General features: G+C 41.5%; 1 protein-coding gene across 1 annotated transcript in view; it reads left to right on the forward strand.

Moving 5' to 3' along the window:
- Positions 1-201: 201 nt before the first annotated feature.
- SV2B (synaptic vesicle glycoprotein 2B) overlaps positions 202-16,397 on the forward strand; it is a 28,765-nt gene continuing 12,569 nt past the window's right edge. Inside the window, 9 exon segments of the mRNA XM_026709341.2 lie at positions 202-716; positions 6,052-6,232; positions 7,429-7,580; positions 9,303-9,436; positions 11,477-11,566; positions 12,820-12,930; positions 13,800-13,810; positions 13,812-13,877; positions 14,783-14,947. Of these exon segments, the coding sequence (XP_026565126.2) occupies positions 233-716; positions 6,052-6,232; positions 7,429-7,580; positions 9,303-9,436; positions 11,477-11,566; positions 12,820-12,930; positions 13,800-13,810; positions 13,812-13,877; positions 14,783-14,947 (1,394 nt within the window). The 5' untranslated portion in view covers positions 202-232.

The raw sequence follows: 16,397 nt of genomic DNA on the forward strand, positions 1-16,397 counted from the left end.
ACAAAGAGGCAGTTCTAAAATACCATGGCATACTTTAGGAAGGATACAGTTCCTTAATTCAAGTTTCATCTAAATTGTGGTGGTTTGATCGCATATAAAGCACATCTTCAAAGGAAGAGGAAGTTATGCCCATGTAGTTAACAGAACAGGTTAAAAATATATCCACTTGCACAAAACACAGAACAAACATTGATAAAAATATAACTGTCAAATCCAGACCTATTTGCTCAAAATGGATGATGGCCATAGAAATCAGGGAAGCCATGGGTTTGATGACTATCGCTACCAAGATGGTGGCTACATGGGTTATGCGCCCAATGACCCAACCTATCACACTAGAGAGGAGCCCAATCAGGAAGAAGATGCTCAGAGCGATGCTACTGAAGGCCATGATGAAGATGACGAAGTCTATGAAGGAGAGTACCAGGGCATTCCTCACCCAGATGACAAGCCCAAGCAGAAAAAAGCCGGTCTTTCCAATGAGTTCAGAGATCACGATGAGCTTATAGCAGAAAAGATGGAAGACGAAGAGCAGTTGGCCCACCAGTATGAGAATATCATTGTGGAATGTGGCCACGGACGCTTCCAGTGGATGCTTTTCATTGTGCTGGGCTTGGCCCTGATGGCGGATGGAGTGGAAGTGTTTGTGGTTGGTTTTGTCTTGCCCAGTGCTGAGAAGGACATGTGCTTATCGAGCTCCAACAAAGGAATGCTAGGTGGGTTCTATATCTCTTAAGGAACTAGGAAGGAGAAAGCATAGTTTTCCTGATTATATATTTAAACATCTATGGGAATTCTCAATCTTCCAGGTCATGGTTGTCCCAAAGATGCTTTTTAAAAAGGCAACTGGACTTTCTTTGCTTTTCCTTGAAAGTGTTTTGCTTCTCATCCAAGAAGCTTCTTCAGTTCTGAGCTAAAGAAGAACAGAGAATTAAAGAAGACTACAGAATCAAGAAGCTTCTCGGATGAGAAACAAAATGCCTTAAAGGAAAAACAAAGTCCAGTTGCCTTTTGAAAAAAGACCTTTGGGAAATTTCTAATTTCATTGCCTGCTCTCATTCTTGGGTGGAAGTATCGAGAGGTAAAACTGAACAGGCAGAAAGCTGCTAGGTGAATTGCTCCTCTGTATTTCTCATTCTAAATCAACTGTACCTAAGTCTTCTCCAATCTCTTTAAGTGCCGAGATTGGCTAATTCTTGCTACTCACATCAGAGGGTATCAAAATGTGGATGTTTTTTTTAAATTGATGGATGGCTAGGGGTAGGATGGATCAATACAATACATCATGGGTAGATGAACCAGATGAATTAAATCTTACCAAATGGAAGCCATAGAATCCATAGACTTTCCATGTCTTGTATTATCTATAAATTATTTTACACATTTGTTTGACCAGATTATGATTTGATTTGTTTATTCTTTAGTCTATTTTCTGGATTTGCTCAATGTGGAATCATAAAATAAGCACAATATTAGCACAAACGCAGGCATGTGCAATCTATCGAAAGGGAGAACGAACCAAATTTAGCTTGTTGCATGAATTCAGCAAGCTGGCGTGACACAGACCTGATTAAATATGTTGTGTGAACTTGCTGTAAATGTCAGGGGTTTCAGGCTGGACCACAGATCCAAATTTATTCACATACATCTAGACATCCAACCAGGTTTGGGAAATTTAATGCAAATTTCAAACTGCATCGTTTCAGCCACCTGCAGTCACTGGATTTCAGAGTTGGATTCTGAGCAATTTTGCACTTTGGTCTATCAATTCTCATTTAGTTGGATGAAAGAGAATTTGCTTTTGATTTTTCTTAAAAGGAAGAAAAGAATTTGGACTTAGTGATGAAATCTTCTGGATAAATCTCTTTGCAGCAGTCTGTAGCTTTCTAGGAAGATCAAATGGCTTTAACAGGAAAGCAAAACAAAACAAAAAAACCCGCTAATGAAATTGAAAAAAAAACCCTACTAAGACGACTTCCTCAATATTAGAAGCAGATCAGTGTAGATATTCTTTCTTTACATTTCACAGTAGATTTTTTTAAATTTTCCACGGCACATCCACAGAATTGGAAGTTTGTTGTCCTCAGTATATTGTGTTCCACGTGGTTAACTGTCAATCGTTTTTCTAGATGTGAAAATAAGTTTGCTGCAGTTCTCACCCACCCCCTGCCACTCTGAAAGCCAACTCGGCAGGGGTGTTGAGTTCAAATGACTTCTTTTCTGAAGAAAACAGTTTGCCAGTCTAAACTACGCAGTAATTACATTAGTAAAACTCTGCTAGGCCAAGTGGAAAACCATTCGACTTGGTTTTCTCCCCTCAAGTGACTCTTATATAATTTTATTGCACTTGAATTGCATTAATTTCATTCTTCGGTATGGTTTATTTGTGTTGATAGATATATGAAAAGCATTGTTTCCCCTCGCCCCCCCCCTTTTAAAAAATGTCTTTCTGTTGTCTTGTGAATCGAGATATCCATGCAATACTGCAGGATCTGAAAGTGATTCAATGTGGTGTTTGTGTCCCAGCTGGGGTAATTTTTGTACCTCTTGTTCAGATGTCTCTTTCAGTTGTAAGCCAGGACTGCATAGCAGTGATGTGGAAGAGACAACCGTAAGCACGAAGGGACTGCAGGGTATAATCCAAAAAGTCAAAAATGGCGCACCCCAATGTTGTGTTCAAAGTGCAACTCAACTGAATAGAGCTTCAACTATTGTCTTGACTTTTTTTAACCAGATCCTGTAGGTGCCCATCAGCCAGAATTTAGGCTTTGAATCTGAAGGATGGATGAAAGAAAAGAAAAGAAAAGAGTGGAGATCCATTTTTCCAAGACATCAGAAACATTTGCTGAGAGATTGGAGAAGAGTCTAGGTTGTTCATGAGAATGCTTGTAACAAGGGCCATTTAAGGAAGTAACTTCATCTAACGCTTTGGGTACAATTATTGCAGTTCCTCCATCAGCTGAACAGTATTCAAGCAAGCTCTACTTTCATTTTTTAAAGGAGAATGAAAATTGCTGGCATCATTTTTTTAAAAAACAGGAGAGTGAGGAATACCAATACAAGGGAAGAACATTCTTTGCTTGGTAGCTGGTGATATTCTAGCATTTATGAGACTCCCTCACCTGCCCCTTGAAATGTCTTGCATTATTAGGTCATTGCCACTAGCAAAGTTTAAATTTCTAAAGAAATTTAAAGCAGCTTCCTTTATTAAGGTTCGTGGCGCAATATTTCTAGATTATATACAATCCAATCATTAGGTTGTTAGACCTGGTCATTTTAGGGCAGGGGTGGGCAACTATGGTCCTTTTATGAATTATGGACTTCAACTCCCAGAATTCCTGAGCAAGCCATTCTAGCTCAGGAATTTTGGGAGTTGAAGTCCACAAGTCATAAAAGGGCCATAGTTGCCCACCTCTGTTTTAGGGCCTCCAAGCCATATCCAGCTGTGTGTCAATCTTCCAAGTAATATGTCCCCTGAAATAAAATCCAAGTCTGTTTATTAGGGACATATCAAATTGGCAAAGTCTTGGTGTAATTATGACTCTGGCTAGATTCCGGAATTATACCCAGTAAAAGGCAAAAGTTTGAAACTTCTCCCCCCAACCGAGTCCGGTGACTCCAAAGTCTACTTTCCTCCAGCTGTAGGCATCTTCTCTGTTCTCACAGGAAAGAATCCCACCTAGACATAACATTCCCCCTTTATCTCTTTAACCCACCCTTTCAACAGCTAGAGAGCCGACAAAAGCTGCAATAAAATATGGCTACACATATGTCATCTTCAGGGTTGACACTTTGGCTGTTCCTACCCTGCCCTCAGGAGGTCAATTGGAAATTGAAAAACAAATGTCAATAAGTGTACACCATTCAGGCAATACAAGTGTATTGCTTTTATTTTGAAGGATACTGTTGTTTATTTTTTCCCCCCAGTTTACTTAGGTGCTTGCCTGCATGCCTGTGCACCTTCACAACTCTGTTGGTTTGGCATGTGACCCTGGGGGGAAAATCAATTGCTCATCTCTGTGCTATACTCGCATTACCCAGCACCCAGGAAAGACATTGGAGCAAAGATTTCAGCATTCCCCTGGCAAAATCCTTGGACCCGTGTGTGTGTGTGTGTGTGTGTGTGTGTGTGTGTGTGTGTGTGTGTAACCCAGCTGGACCCAGAGACTGGGATTTCATTTTCAAGAGCATTAAAGAGTTCTTAGGAAGCTGAAAACATTTCAGAATGGTTGAGGGAGCCCCACGTCCCTTGTTATGCCAATCAAACGTATTTGCAGAGAGCAATAGAATGATGATGCGTCCAGTGGCAGGCTTGAAAATTTTTAGCAATGGGTTCTCTGCCCAATTGCTGGGTGGGCGTGGCCTAGTCAGCCTCCTGCACCACGGCTGGGGGCGTGTTTTTGCCCTCCCCAGGCTCCGGAGGCTTTTCCTGGGCTCCGGAGGCTCTCTGGAAGCCAGAAATGAGCCCGAGAGGCCTGTCTTTTTCCCACCCCAATCCTCCGTGCATGTCCTTCACTTACCTGCAACCAAAACGGGCTGTGTGGGGGCTCTTGGGAGGGGCAGGGGGGGGGCAGCCAGGAGTGAGATTTGGGGATTCTCCAGACTGTGCAGAATCTTAGCTAGAGGGTCTCCTGGACCCCTGCGAACCCCCAGCAGCCCATTCCTGGAGGGTGGGGTGTCTATATTAAAAGCAGAGTGGAAAAGTTGGATCAGAGGCATTTATATATGTGCCGGGTGAAGGAGGAGAACGGCCTCTGCTTTTAAGAAGCTTTGGAGAACAGCTGGTGTGAAGGATTTTCTCTGCAGAAAAGGCTGTTTACCCCCCTCCTACCCTTTTTAATCTGTCAGCGAAGGCTCGAGTCAAAGCAGGGCATCCGTACTTGCCTGGTAGCAGTAATCATTCCCGTTTGTGACCTGGGGACTGTATCGATCTAACAAGAGTATTTTATCTAACCTAATGCATTGATCTACATGCATTGACCATGCTGGTTGTGCATGGTGAAACACTTGGCCTGATGTATCTGTTTTCTTCTCTGCAACAAACCTTTTCTTTTGTCTGTAATAATTGCCAGGACTAGTCATTATTAAATTCATATTACATTCATTATTAAATAAGAAATCTGATATAACTTCTATAATTGGAGTGGTGCGGTGGCCTAGAGGTGGAGCTCTTGCCTCACAATCAGGAGGCTGTGAGTTCGAACCTGAGTAGAGGCAGATATTTCTCTCTTTGGGCACAGTGAGAGAATATATCTGCTGAAAAAAAAACCTCCACATTGGCAACAGGAAGGGCATCCGACTAGTAAACACTCAGCTCCATTCAGTTGCCCAGACTCCGCCCTGCAAGGGATTATGGGGTCATTAAAAGGAGATGATGATGATGATGTGTGCATGTATTTATATGTCTTTTGTGTGTTATGCACATGCTTAGTAGGGGAAAGAAAGAAAAAAGGAAAAAAGAAAAGGAAAAGCATCTCCTAAACCAAACAAAACCAAGCTAAGAAAGAAATAATAAATCCACATGAAAGGGAATCGCAGCTGGCTTGCAGCCTTGAAGCCAATGCATCTAAATATTATGTTGTTCACTACAAAGCCTTTGCTTTTGTCCTGATTAGGAGAAATAACAGTATTTATGGACTCCTCCAATGGCTGATTACCATAGATATAAAGCTTCTGGCTGCTGCTGCTGTTGTTAATGCTGCAGTGCCTTTTAATGTCACAAGGGCCTTTGGTCTATAATGAGAGGAAATTAATCAACTCCCCACTTTCCTTTGGTAAAATAAGGGAGTCAGCAATGAATTGTGACTTTCTAGGAGCTTGTTTTAGCAAACTGGGGGTCTTGCACGAGCCAGGCGCCTCATTGTGGCAGTTTTTTTTGTTCTGCTTTGGGGATGTTCACTTGGGGGCCCTTGTTGGGGGAGAAGGCAGTACCTGGATCATCACTTCTGCAGAGTTGGCAAGTGGGCGTTTTTGGAATCCTGGAGAGATGCCACTGGTAACAAGAATAAGCACAGGGAGTAATATATGTCTTTGCGTCCCTCTGTTGTACAGGACTCATTGTTTATTTTGGAATGATGGTGGGGGCCCTTTTCTGGAGCGGCCTGGCAGACAAGCTGGGCCGGAAGCAGTGCCTGATCATCTCGCTCTCCATCAATGCCAGCTTTGCGTTCCTCTCCTCCTTTGTTCAGCAATACGGCTTCTTCCTCTTCTGCCGTCTGATCTCCGGTTTTGGGTACGTACTGAACGTTTTGGAGAAGAACAAGCTTGTTCCAGGCCAAGGGAGACATCTGATATTTGGTCATATTCCTTAGCCGATTGGCTTCTTACACTTCTCATTCCAAAGCAGACTCTTTGAACAACAATTGAACACGTTGCAGTTTTACAATGCAGTGTAAAATTTTGCAATGTTACAACAGAAGCAACCAAGAAAGCCAATGCAATCCTGGATTGCATTAACTGAGGGATAGAATCAAGATCATGCAAAGTATTAGTGCTGTTATATAAAGCCTTAATAAGGCCATATTTGGAATACTGCATCCAGTTTTGGTCATCATGTTATAAAAATAACGTTGAGCTTCTGGAAAGAGTGCAGAGAACAGCAAGAAAGATCATTAGGGGGGTGGAGACTAAATCAAATGAAGAACAGTTGAAGGAGTTGGGTTTGTCTAGTCTGGTGAAAAGAAGGACTAGGGGTGACATTATAGCAGTGTTCCAATATTTGAGGGGCTGCCCCAAAGAAGAAAGAGGGGTCAGCCTATTCTACAAAGCATCAGAAAGCAGGACAAGAAGCAATGAATGAAAACTAATCAAGGCGAGAGCCAACCCCAAAATAAGGGGAAATTTCCTGACGATGACAACAATTAACCAGTGGAATGGCTTGCCTCCGGAAGTTGTGGATGCTCCATCACTGGAGGTTCTTAAGAAGAGATTGGACAACCATTTGTCTGAAACGGTATAGTGTTTCCTGCCTAAGCAAAGGGCTGGACTAAATGACCTCCAAGGCCCTCCCATTTCTTTCCATCTTCCCTCCCAGCCTCCTGAAAAACCACAGCAAATAAGCAAACTTAAGAGCACTTTCTCGGCCATGGTTCGCAGAGATATCACTTGGATTGTTTACTGTGTTTAATCAAACCCAGTTTATTGACAACAGAACAGGGGAAAGCTTCAAGATGGATATAGGTCCGACGTTCGATTTAAATGAGATTGGACAACTGTTTGTCTGAAATGGGAGAGGGTTTCCTGCCTGAGCAGGAGATTGCGCTAGAAGACCTCCAAGGTCTCTTCCAATTCTATCATTTTATTATTCTGTTAAGTCCAACATAGATGTAGAAAAAGAAAAAAATAATAACGAAGAGACAACATAGTTGATATTACTAGGCTACTATGAAACCGTATCTCCGGTTTCTAAGTTGTTTTTTCTTTCTTCAGGGTTGGAGGTTCCCTGCCCATCGTTTTTGCCTATTTCTCTGAATTCCTAGCCCGTGAGAAGCGAGGAGAACACCTGAGCTGGCTCTGCATGTTCTGGATGATTGGTGGTTTGTACGCCTCAGTCATGGCCTGGAGCATCATCCCACATTATGGTAACTGCTTCCAGAGGGAATTTTCCTGCTTCTGTGTTGTTGGCTGGCTTTTATTTCATTGAAATTTATGTGCTTCCAATCATCTCGTGGGACCAGGACACCAAACAGGTTGCAATATGTATCTTTATTCCACTTGTTGCCCTCTTTCTATTGGCCAATATCTTCTGTGTATTTGGAAGAAGCTAAGTGATCATTTTCTTCCAATCAAGCAGTTCAACAGCATGTAAAAATTGCAAGTGGAAAAATAGGGACCACTTTGGTGGGAAGGTAACAGTGTTCTGTGCGCCTTCGGCGTTTAGTCCTGCCAGACACATGACCACAGAGACGTCTTCGGACAGCGCTGGCTCTTCGGCTTTGTAAAAGAGATGAGCACCGCCCCCTAGAGCCAGAAACGACTAGCACAGATGTGCAAGGGGAACCTTTACCTTTTACCTTTAAGCAACCATTTCCATATAGTAGCTACCACAAAATCTTCATTGGCACGTCCATCAAATCATCAAGAGTTATGCTTAAGTCAAATGATGATGATGATGATGTAGATGTAGATGATGAGACTTCTCACTTTCTTTAGCCAGGTATCATAGTCCAACCATTTGTGGAAGGAATCTAAATGGAGAAGGCCAATCCAGTAGACCGACCTGGGGGAATGCTACAGGTTTAATCCCAAATGAAATTTGCCAATTGTGGCATGTTTCTGAGGTTCTGGATGGATCTTGGAGTAATCTGGAATGTATTTGTGCATTTTATTGCATATACGTTTGTCTAGAGATAAGGTCATCTTATCTCTAGACAATCCAAGCCTGCTTTGCTTCACAAAGGAGGATGTAATAGATCTCTTTGACCATGCTATATGTTGTAATGCTGAATAATGATAGTCTGTGGCTTTCTTGATTAGTCCAACAACATAATGAGCTGGGTCAGCAATTCCTAAATTAATGACTCTTGGACATTGCATATAATATGGACGAACCTGAAGGAAAAAAAATCTGATGCTGATTGGACATCTTCCTGCTTAATTCACATGTCTTATAGCTGGAAGTTGGTTAGATTTTTTTTTATTTGCTCTACTTAATTTAGGTATATATGTTCTGTTTTATCTAATCACTGAGACCACAATAAATATCACCCACCCACCCACCCAGTCAGTGGCTGGCCATCCTCCTCTCTCTCTTCTATCTATATTTATCCATCTATCCACCCACCCATCTGTCTGTCTGTCTATGGTATCTAATCTATCTATCTATCTATCTATCTATCTATCTATCTATCTATCTATCTATCTATCTTCCATCCATCATCTATCTATCTGTCTATCTATCTATCTATCTATCTATCTATCTATCTATCTATCTATCTCTCTCTCTCTCCTATCTATCTATCATCTATCTATCATCTATCTATCATCTATCTATCTATCCATCCATCCATCCATCCATCATCTATCTATCTATCTATCTATCTATCTATCTATCTATCTATCTATCTATCTATCATCTCTCTCTCTCCTATCTATCTATCATCTATCTATCATCTATCTATCTATCATCCATCCATCATCTATCTATCTATCTATCTATCTATCTATCTATCTATCTATCTATCTATCTATCTCTTATCTCTATCTACTATCTGTCTGTCATCTCCCTGAAACTTCAACCCGGAATGCCTTACCGGGACTGATCTCTTGTATTCTATTTTTTCTGTCCTCTTTCTCCCTTACAGGTTGGGGGTTCAGTATGGGAACCCATTACCACTTCCACAGCTGGCGGGTTTTTGTGGTGGTCTGTTCCCTCCCTTGCATAGCGTCCCTTGTGGCTCTGAAATTCATGCCAGAAAGCCCACGTTTTTTGTTAGAGGTAAGCCATCTGATCTGGGAAAGGAGACAGTTGCACAGAGTCACTTGGAACCCTCTCCCCATTTTTCAGCACAGATTTAAAAACGGGGCTACAAAGCAGCAGCATGCTTTCTCACTATTTTGGGGTGAAAGGACTATGCAGTTAGACAGAAGCCCAGAGAAAGGCTTAACATAGACTAAAAATAATCAGACTACAAACTCTACTCCAACTATGAATATATGAAAAAATTCTGTACGCAGAATTCTCCTTTTTTCCATGTCAGAAAGAGAGATTGCTGTGCAGGATTTTCTCTTGCTTCTAAAGATACAGATACAAAGCAGGATGAAAAGAGATAACTCTGTGCTGAGATTCATAACTTACGGTGAGTCACAGCAGCAATCTGCAGAGTTTTTATTTTTGTTACATACTTTATTGAGTCATGGTGGTGCAGTGGTTAGAGTGCAGTACTGCAGGCTACTTCTGCTGACTGACAGGTGCCTACAATTTGACAGTTCAAATCTCACCAGGCTCAAGGTTGACTCGGTCTTCCATTTTTCCGAGGTGGGTAAAGTGAGGACCCAGATTGTTGGGGACAATAGGCTGACTCTGTAAACTGCTTAGAGCAGGGGTCTTCAAACTTGGTAGCTTTAAGACTTGTGGACTTCAACTCCCAGAATTCCTCCTCCAGTCATGTTAGCTCAGGAATTCTGGGAGTTGAAGTCCACAAGTCTTAAACTTGCCAAGTTTGAAGACCCTTGGCTCAGAAAGGCTGTAAAAGCACTGTAAAGCGGTATGTAAGTTTAAGTGCTATTGCTAAAAGCTATTGCTATTATTTCAATGGCCCACAATTTGCTTTTGAGCTCTGAGAGATTGTCCAAGATAAATACTATCTCTCAAAACCTGTCTTATAGTAATTGGTTCCTCGATGATAAAGATTCAGGAGACCACAATTAAACAACCAGCTTTAAGCTTCCCTTGTGAAGAGATCTACCTCCTTGTCATTTCAGCAGAAGACTGTGAGAAGGACCAATGGAAAGTCTCCTTCCAAATTCCACAAGGACATATTGGCTCTAAATGAGAAATAGTTCAGTTTCTGGAATTTCTGTAACCCCATGTATGCACGGGAGTAAGTCTTGCTTAAGAGAATTTCTTAGATGATCATGCTTGGAAAGCAATTGCTTTTGATTTCAGGCAGCTACCACAAAGCCAGATGCGAGCCCTCCATGTGTGTTGGACTTCAGCTCCCAGTTGTCTTTGTCCACTATGCCCAAGGGCTGGGGGTATCAGGAATTGGGAGAATTTACTTGGAGGGCAGCAGATGAGTAGAATTTACACCAATGCCGTGTGCACAACTGCTTCATGGTGAGATTCCTACTTGTCCTTTGGCTGTCACTCTTCAAACAAATCTGGACAAGCCGGATTAAATTTGATTTAATTTAAAATACAATTGATAGAATTAACATGAAAGCAAATTAAATAGGATTTAACATGATTACTTCTTATGGCTCTGCAACATTCATTTCTTCTTTCTCCCTCCCATTAAAAGATTGCTGGAGTTCCTAACATTTCTTGGAAATGCAAACTGTCCTACATCTCAGATTATATTCACAGAAAAAAAGGGAGAACCATGCTTTTTCAAACATTCTTTCACCTTTCTTGTTCTCTGTAAGTAGAGCTTCCCATGAAGCTGGGAGGGGGGAATGCTGATTAAGTACAAGTTATTCGGTTACTGGGACCAGAGGTTTATTCTTCCAAGCTTTCAGACTCCTGGTGGGGCCCATTCTCTGACGATCCCTGAGGATGGGTTCCAGCACAACTCCAAAAGCTTGAAAGAATAAAGCTCTGCTCCTGGTGACCAGCTCATGTTGGATCCTCGCACATTATCCTGGGACACGTAGGTTCATGAAAGTTGTTCATTCAGGAATGGAAGCACTCCCATCCAGTGTTCTCTCAGCTGTGAACATCTGGAGTTGCAGTTTCATCTCATTTGGATAATAGCACTTTGGATGAGAATGGGGTACAATATGGGATTCCTGACTACTTCTTCTGTGATTTTTCTAGATGGGTAAGCATGATGAAGCATGGATGATTCTTAAGCAAGTCCATGATGTCAACATGAGGGCCAAGGGAGAACCAGAAAGGGTATTTACAGTGAGTTGAATCTACATGATTTCTTCTTTCTTCTAGATAAACCTGGGCCAAAGGGTAATCCATTTTTGATAAATGCCCCAAATCAGACCTCCTTTTTTCAAAAAAAGACATCAGTATCACCCTGGACATTGTTTTTCCTTCAAGACTCTTGTTGTATTTCATGCCCAAGTGTACTCTAAAGCAGACTTCTCCAGATATCTTATACTGTACTACCTATCATTCTCATAATGACTCATTTGGTTGAGGATGATGGATGTTCTAGTTATAACACTTTTAGAAGGAAACATGTCAAGGAAGGCAAAATTAGATGATCACCTCTTTTCCCAGAGATGTCAATGAAAACCTCAAATGAAATATATCTATAGTTGCTTTTCCCAACCAACTGTTGAGAACATCTCATATCCACAGTAATTAAAGTCCTCCTGGAAAAACTGGGACAATGTCACCCCATAAATAAAAATGGATTAAAAACAAAACATAATGAAACAAAAATGGGCCAAATCTTAGAAGATTTTGGTGGTTTTGCCTGAAATCCTACAATTTTGTTCTGTTGTGACAACAAATCTTAACAGGTTTCAATGAGAATGTCAAAATCTTGTTCAGTTTTGGCCATTTTTAAAATGCATGCATTTTTAAAATTATTATGGTTCATCACACAGTAAGCCAGAGCACACTTGGCATTTTTATTATCAATATCATTATTATTTTGAGCATCGAATCCAACATGGGAAATTACATGATGGCATCCAGTACCTGAATAAGTGGCACACATCAGGCATTATCATTTCCTGTTCATTATTTTTGTGTACATAAATGAGCTTTGCAAACTCTCTCTTGGAGTAGTTCCTTTAAATTTTTTTTTCATTATCATTTGTACTTCCCAATCAAACCTGATGGTAGGAGATGCTGTAAGATAGTAGAAGATAAGTAAGAGAGCTCAACATTCCCCTTTTCTTCAGAACAAAGATCTTGGCCACTTATTCACCTTTCTAAAAGATAGCATAGATCCAGAGATGGTAGGTGTATATGCTTATCTGGAGGAAAGGCCCAATGAATCTAGCAACGTTTTTCTTTTGTGTAGTCACAAACAGTTCTGGCTTCCAGAGGATTAGCAGTTCAGAGATGTTCAGAGATGAGAATGAGCTCTGCCTTCTGTAGCCTTTGTGACGTTGCTAACACAAACTAGGTTGTGTCTGAAGAGGCTGCTGGTAATGATGAGATTTATAAATTCTACTTCACTTTTTCTTCTTCAGGTCGCTCAGATAAAAACTCCCAAGCAAGTTGATGAATTTATTGAAATACAGAGCTCCACAGGAACATGGTACCAACGTTGCTTTGTTAGAGCTATGACTACCATCAGACAGGTAGGGAATAAGGGTAACTAAGCAAAACACACCCAGGATTTGGATATAAACCCAACAACCTGAATTAGCAAAACACAGTTACCATGGTCACATAACATGTGCTAACAAACAAGCCATTTTATGTCTTAAGAAACAGCTTTTTCTTAAGGCTAAGTACATATGATATCTTCAGTCACAGTCTAGTGCATTATCTAGGATGTCCTAATTCAACAATTTATTCTGCTTTCCTTTCAATGGATAATCCTTGGGATGAAACTATTCTGGGATGCATTTTGAAAATCTATGACCGCATGTTTGCCTATTTTGCTTAGTCATAAATGTTTAACCATGGGAATGGTACAGTGGCCTAGAGGTGGAGCTCTCGCCTCACAATCAGGAGGTTGTGAGTTCAATCCTAGGACACTGTGAGAATATATCTGCTGAACAAAAACTCCGCATTGGCAACAGGAAGGGCATCCGGCCATTAAAACACCCTGCTAGTTCCATTCAGTTTCCCAGACTCCATCCCGTAAGGGATTATTAAATGAAGATGATGATAATGTTTAGCCATGATTTGTTGAATATGTCACTGCGGCCCATATATTGCCTTAAACTAAGATCAACCAAATCCAATTATATCCTAACACAGCGCATGATCCAACAAACATTAGTTCACACAAAACTCTCGGCCTAGGAGTGATGCTGATTAAACACGAGAAGTTTCACGTAGTTGAATAGCTTAGTTGAACATGCTGTTTGAAATATGAAAGAAATCCTAACAAATTATAGAATAAACTAAGGTCACCCATCTCATTGAACTAATTTGAGATTGCCACTGGGTTTACCAAGAGTTAGTCATTTTTCATGATAACTTTTTTTGGATTTTTTAGGTAACGGACAATGCTGACAGCACAGTACAGAATGAACACGCTCTTACTGTCAGTTGTCTGGTTTTCAATGGCCTTAAGGTAGGTGTCTTAGCGGGTTTTTTTTTAGGTTTGTAGAACATTATCCTTCTTCTTTGATCTGCAGTGAGTACGTTCAGCATATCAGCTACGAAATCAACTCTAGTTTGATGCCTCCCTACATGTTTTTCAAAACTGAAACCTTTCAAAATTCTGCCCTGTATCAGTGGACAGGAAAATTGACTTTCTACACATGTCCAGAGGAAGGAGAGAGTGGTGTGGTGGCCTAGAGGTGGAGCTCTCGCCTCACAGTCAGGAGGCTGTGAGACTGAGTCCGACCCTAGGTAGAGGCACACTGAAAATCTATCTGCTGAACAAAACTCTGCATTGGCAACAGGAAGGGCACCCGGCCATTAAACACTCCGCTAGCTCCACTCCACAAGGGATTATGGGCTCGTTAAATGAAGATAATGATGTCCAGTGGAAGGAGATGTTCTCCAACCATCCCTCAAGGGCATGGCTCGTATTTAGTGTTACTGTAGAACCACTAGTGATAAGTACAACTAATAAAACCTTTTGCAAGGCGCTCCTTCTTGAGATTCTCCCTCTGGGATTGAAGGGAAGGAAGGGAATCCAACCTTTTGTAGTGGGGAGGGGGATGATAAAAACGAAACCCAGAAGATTCACACATGCAGTATATTTTGGAAGGTTGAACTTTTTTTGGTGGTGGGTGGGTGGGAAACCGCTTCTTTATATGTAGTATAGTTGGATTTTAGAACCATTAGCCATAATAAAATAAAATGCCTACTAAGATCAGGGCAGCCAGTGTCCCTGTACAATGGGGGATTAGGAATGAACTCCTAGAATTTAGACAAGTAGCCAGCTTCTGTTTCCAGTGCTAAAACTGTGGAAGATTTCTTTGGGCCACCAAGAAGAGCAACGCAACTGATATTTCCACTTCTCTGCAGTTACTATGGCCTGATTGTCTGGTTCCCTGATATGATACGGTATTACCAAGAGAAAGCGTATAAGTCTGAGAGGAAGACTTTCGAGTCGGAATTAGTGAAGGACTTCACCTTTGACTTTAACCTCAGAAACCAACTCTACTTGAACTGGACATTCAAGAATGACAGGTGAGTGACCCAGCCTGTAAGGATCAGCCCCCTGAGCCTCTAGGGCCCGACTGTGTCAGGTCAGATATTCCAAATGGTGTAACTCGTACAAGGTGGAGGTCAACTTTTGGAGGTGAATCCTCTCCCAGCTCTTGGGAAGTCACTGACCACAGGGTTCAATTCCAAGGAGTTCATTGATCCAATCGATTCATTCTCAGCCGTTAGATTTCATCCCAGCCGGAACAGGGTGAAACCAGCTTCTCCCCAACTGCCATATCTTACTAACCAAGGGGCTAATTAATTCCTGGCTTAGAAAGGACCCACAAAATTGAAGTGGGTGGGCAGGTTCTTAGGCGCCCCATCTCTTTTACTACTTAATTCCTCCCTCCCTGTGACCACAGGGAGAGCTTGAGTGTGAAATTTTAATTTAATAATTTAATTTCGTTGTACAAGGTGCAATGACAATAAAGTAAACTAAAATAAAATGAGCTTGGAATGAGTTGATGGGTTGAACCTAGAATGTTCATATTATCTATTATCACATTATTGATAAAATGGCTCCAGAAAGCCCATTTCTAAAGTAAGGATCAAGAGGGAGATAGTCACTTTTAAATTTGGGGGGTGGGGGAATGAAAACCCCAGGGAGTCCCCATACCTGATTATGGTTTTATCTTACTCACCTTAGACACTATTTGATGTTTTAATAAATGGTGTATTCCAAGAGAAGAGAAAGCAGTATATTACATAATAATATAACTGATAACAAAAACTGATGGTCAGAAAGATCTTTAATGAAATACGCTGCACATTTGGCCGATATGCAGCCAGCGAGCACTTATGGGTTAAGGGCTGCTATCAGGCCTTTAAATTAATTTAACTCCATTTAATATGATTATTCCGCATGGATGTAATGCTTTCCCCCTTCTATTTGATTAAGTAAAAAAAAAAAAATCCTTCTAGTTCGACTCAACACTCGGGGTTACATGAACAGTTCCTCGTCAATACAGAAGTGGCTCATAATTGCTTTCTTCGTTGTTGCCTGGCCTTTTGCCCAGTCTGCCTACCCAAATAACTAACTAGGTTTGAAGTGGCTTAGCACTTCGGGAGGCCACCCAAGGTGGCCACAAACTGGAGACTTGGTTCCATTAAGTGATGCTTTTGAAGGTGGACATGACCTTGGAGATAGGAAGAAGAGCTGCAGCCTAGACAATGGCCTGATAAAGGAAATCTGAGTCCCAAGGAGGAATGGGGGTGGAGAAAGCATCTCAGAAGGAGAGTGTGGGAGTCCCTGCCGACTTTAACCTGTTAGTTGTTGCTGACTATAGGGATGGGTGCTCATCTCCATTTCAAGGCCGTTGAACCAGTACTGTCCATGGTCCATTTCCATGGTCATGTGGCATGGCCATGTGGCCAGTTCGGCCTGGCTCGGCTGAACCGATAGTTTCAACGATTGTCTGGGAGCCAACCTGTT

This window comes from Pseudonaja textilis, chromosome 13, assembly GCF_049901715.1.
Source record: "Pseudonaja textilis isolate UNSWEBS1 chromosome 13, rPseTex1.2, whole genome shotgun sequence".
Taxonomy (NCBI): domain Eukaryota; kingdom Metazoa; phylum Chordata; class Lepidosauria; order Squamata; family Elapidae; genus Pseudonaja; species Pseudonaja textilis.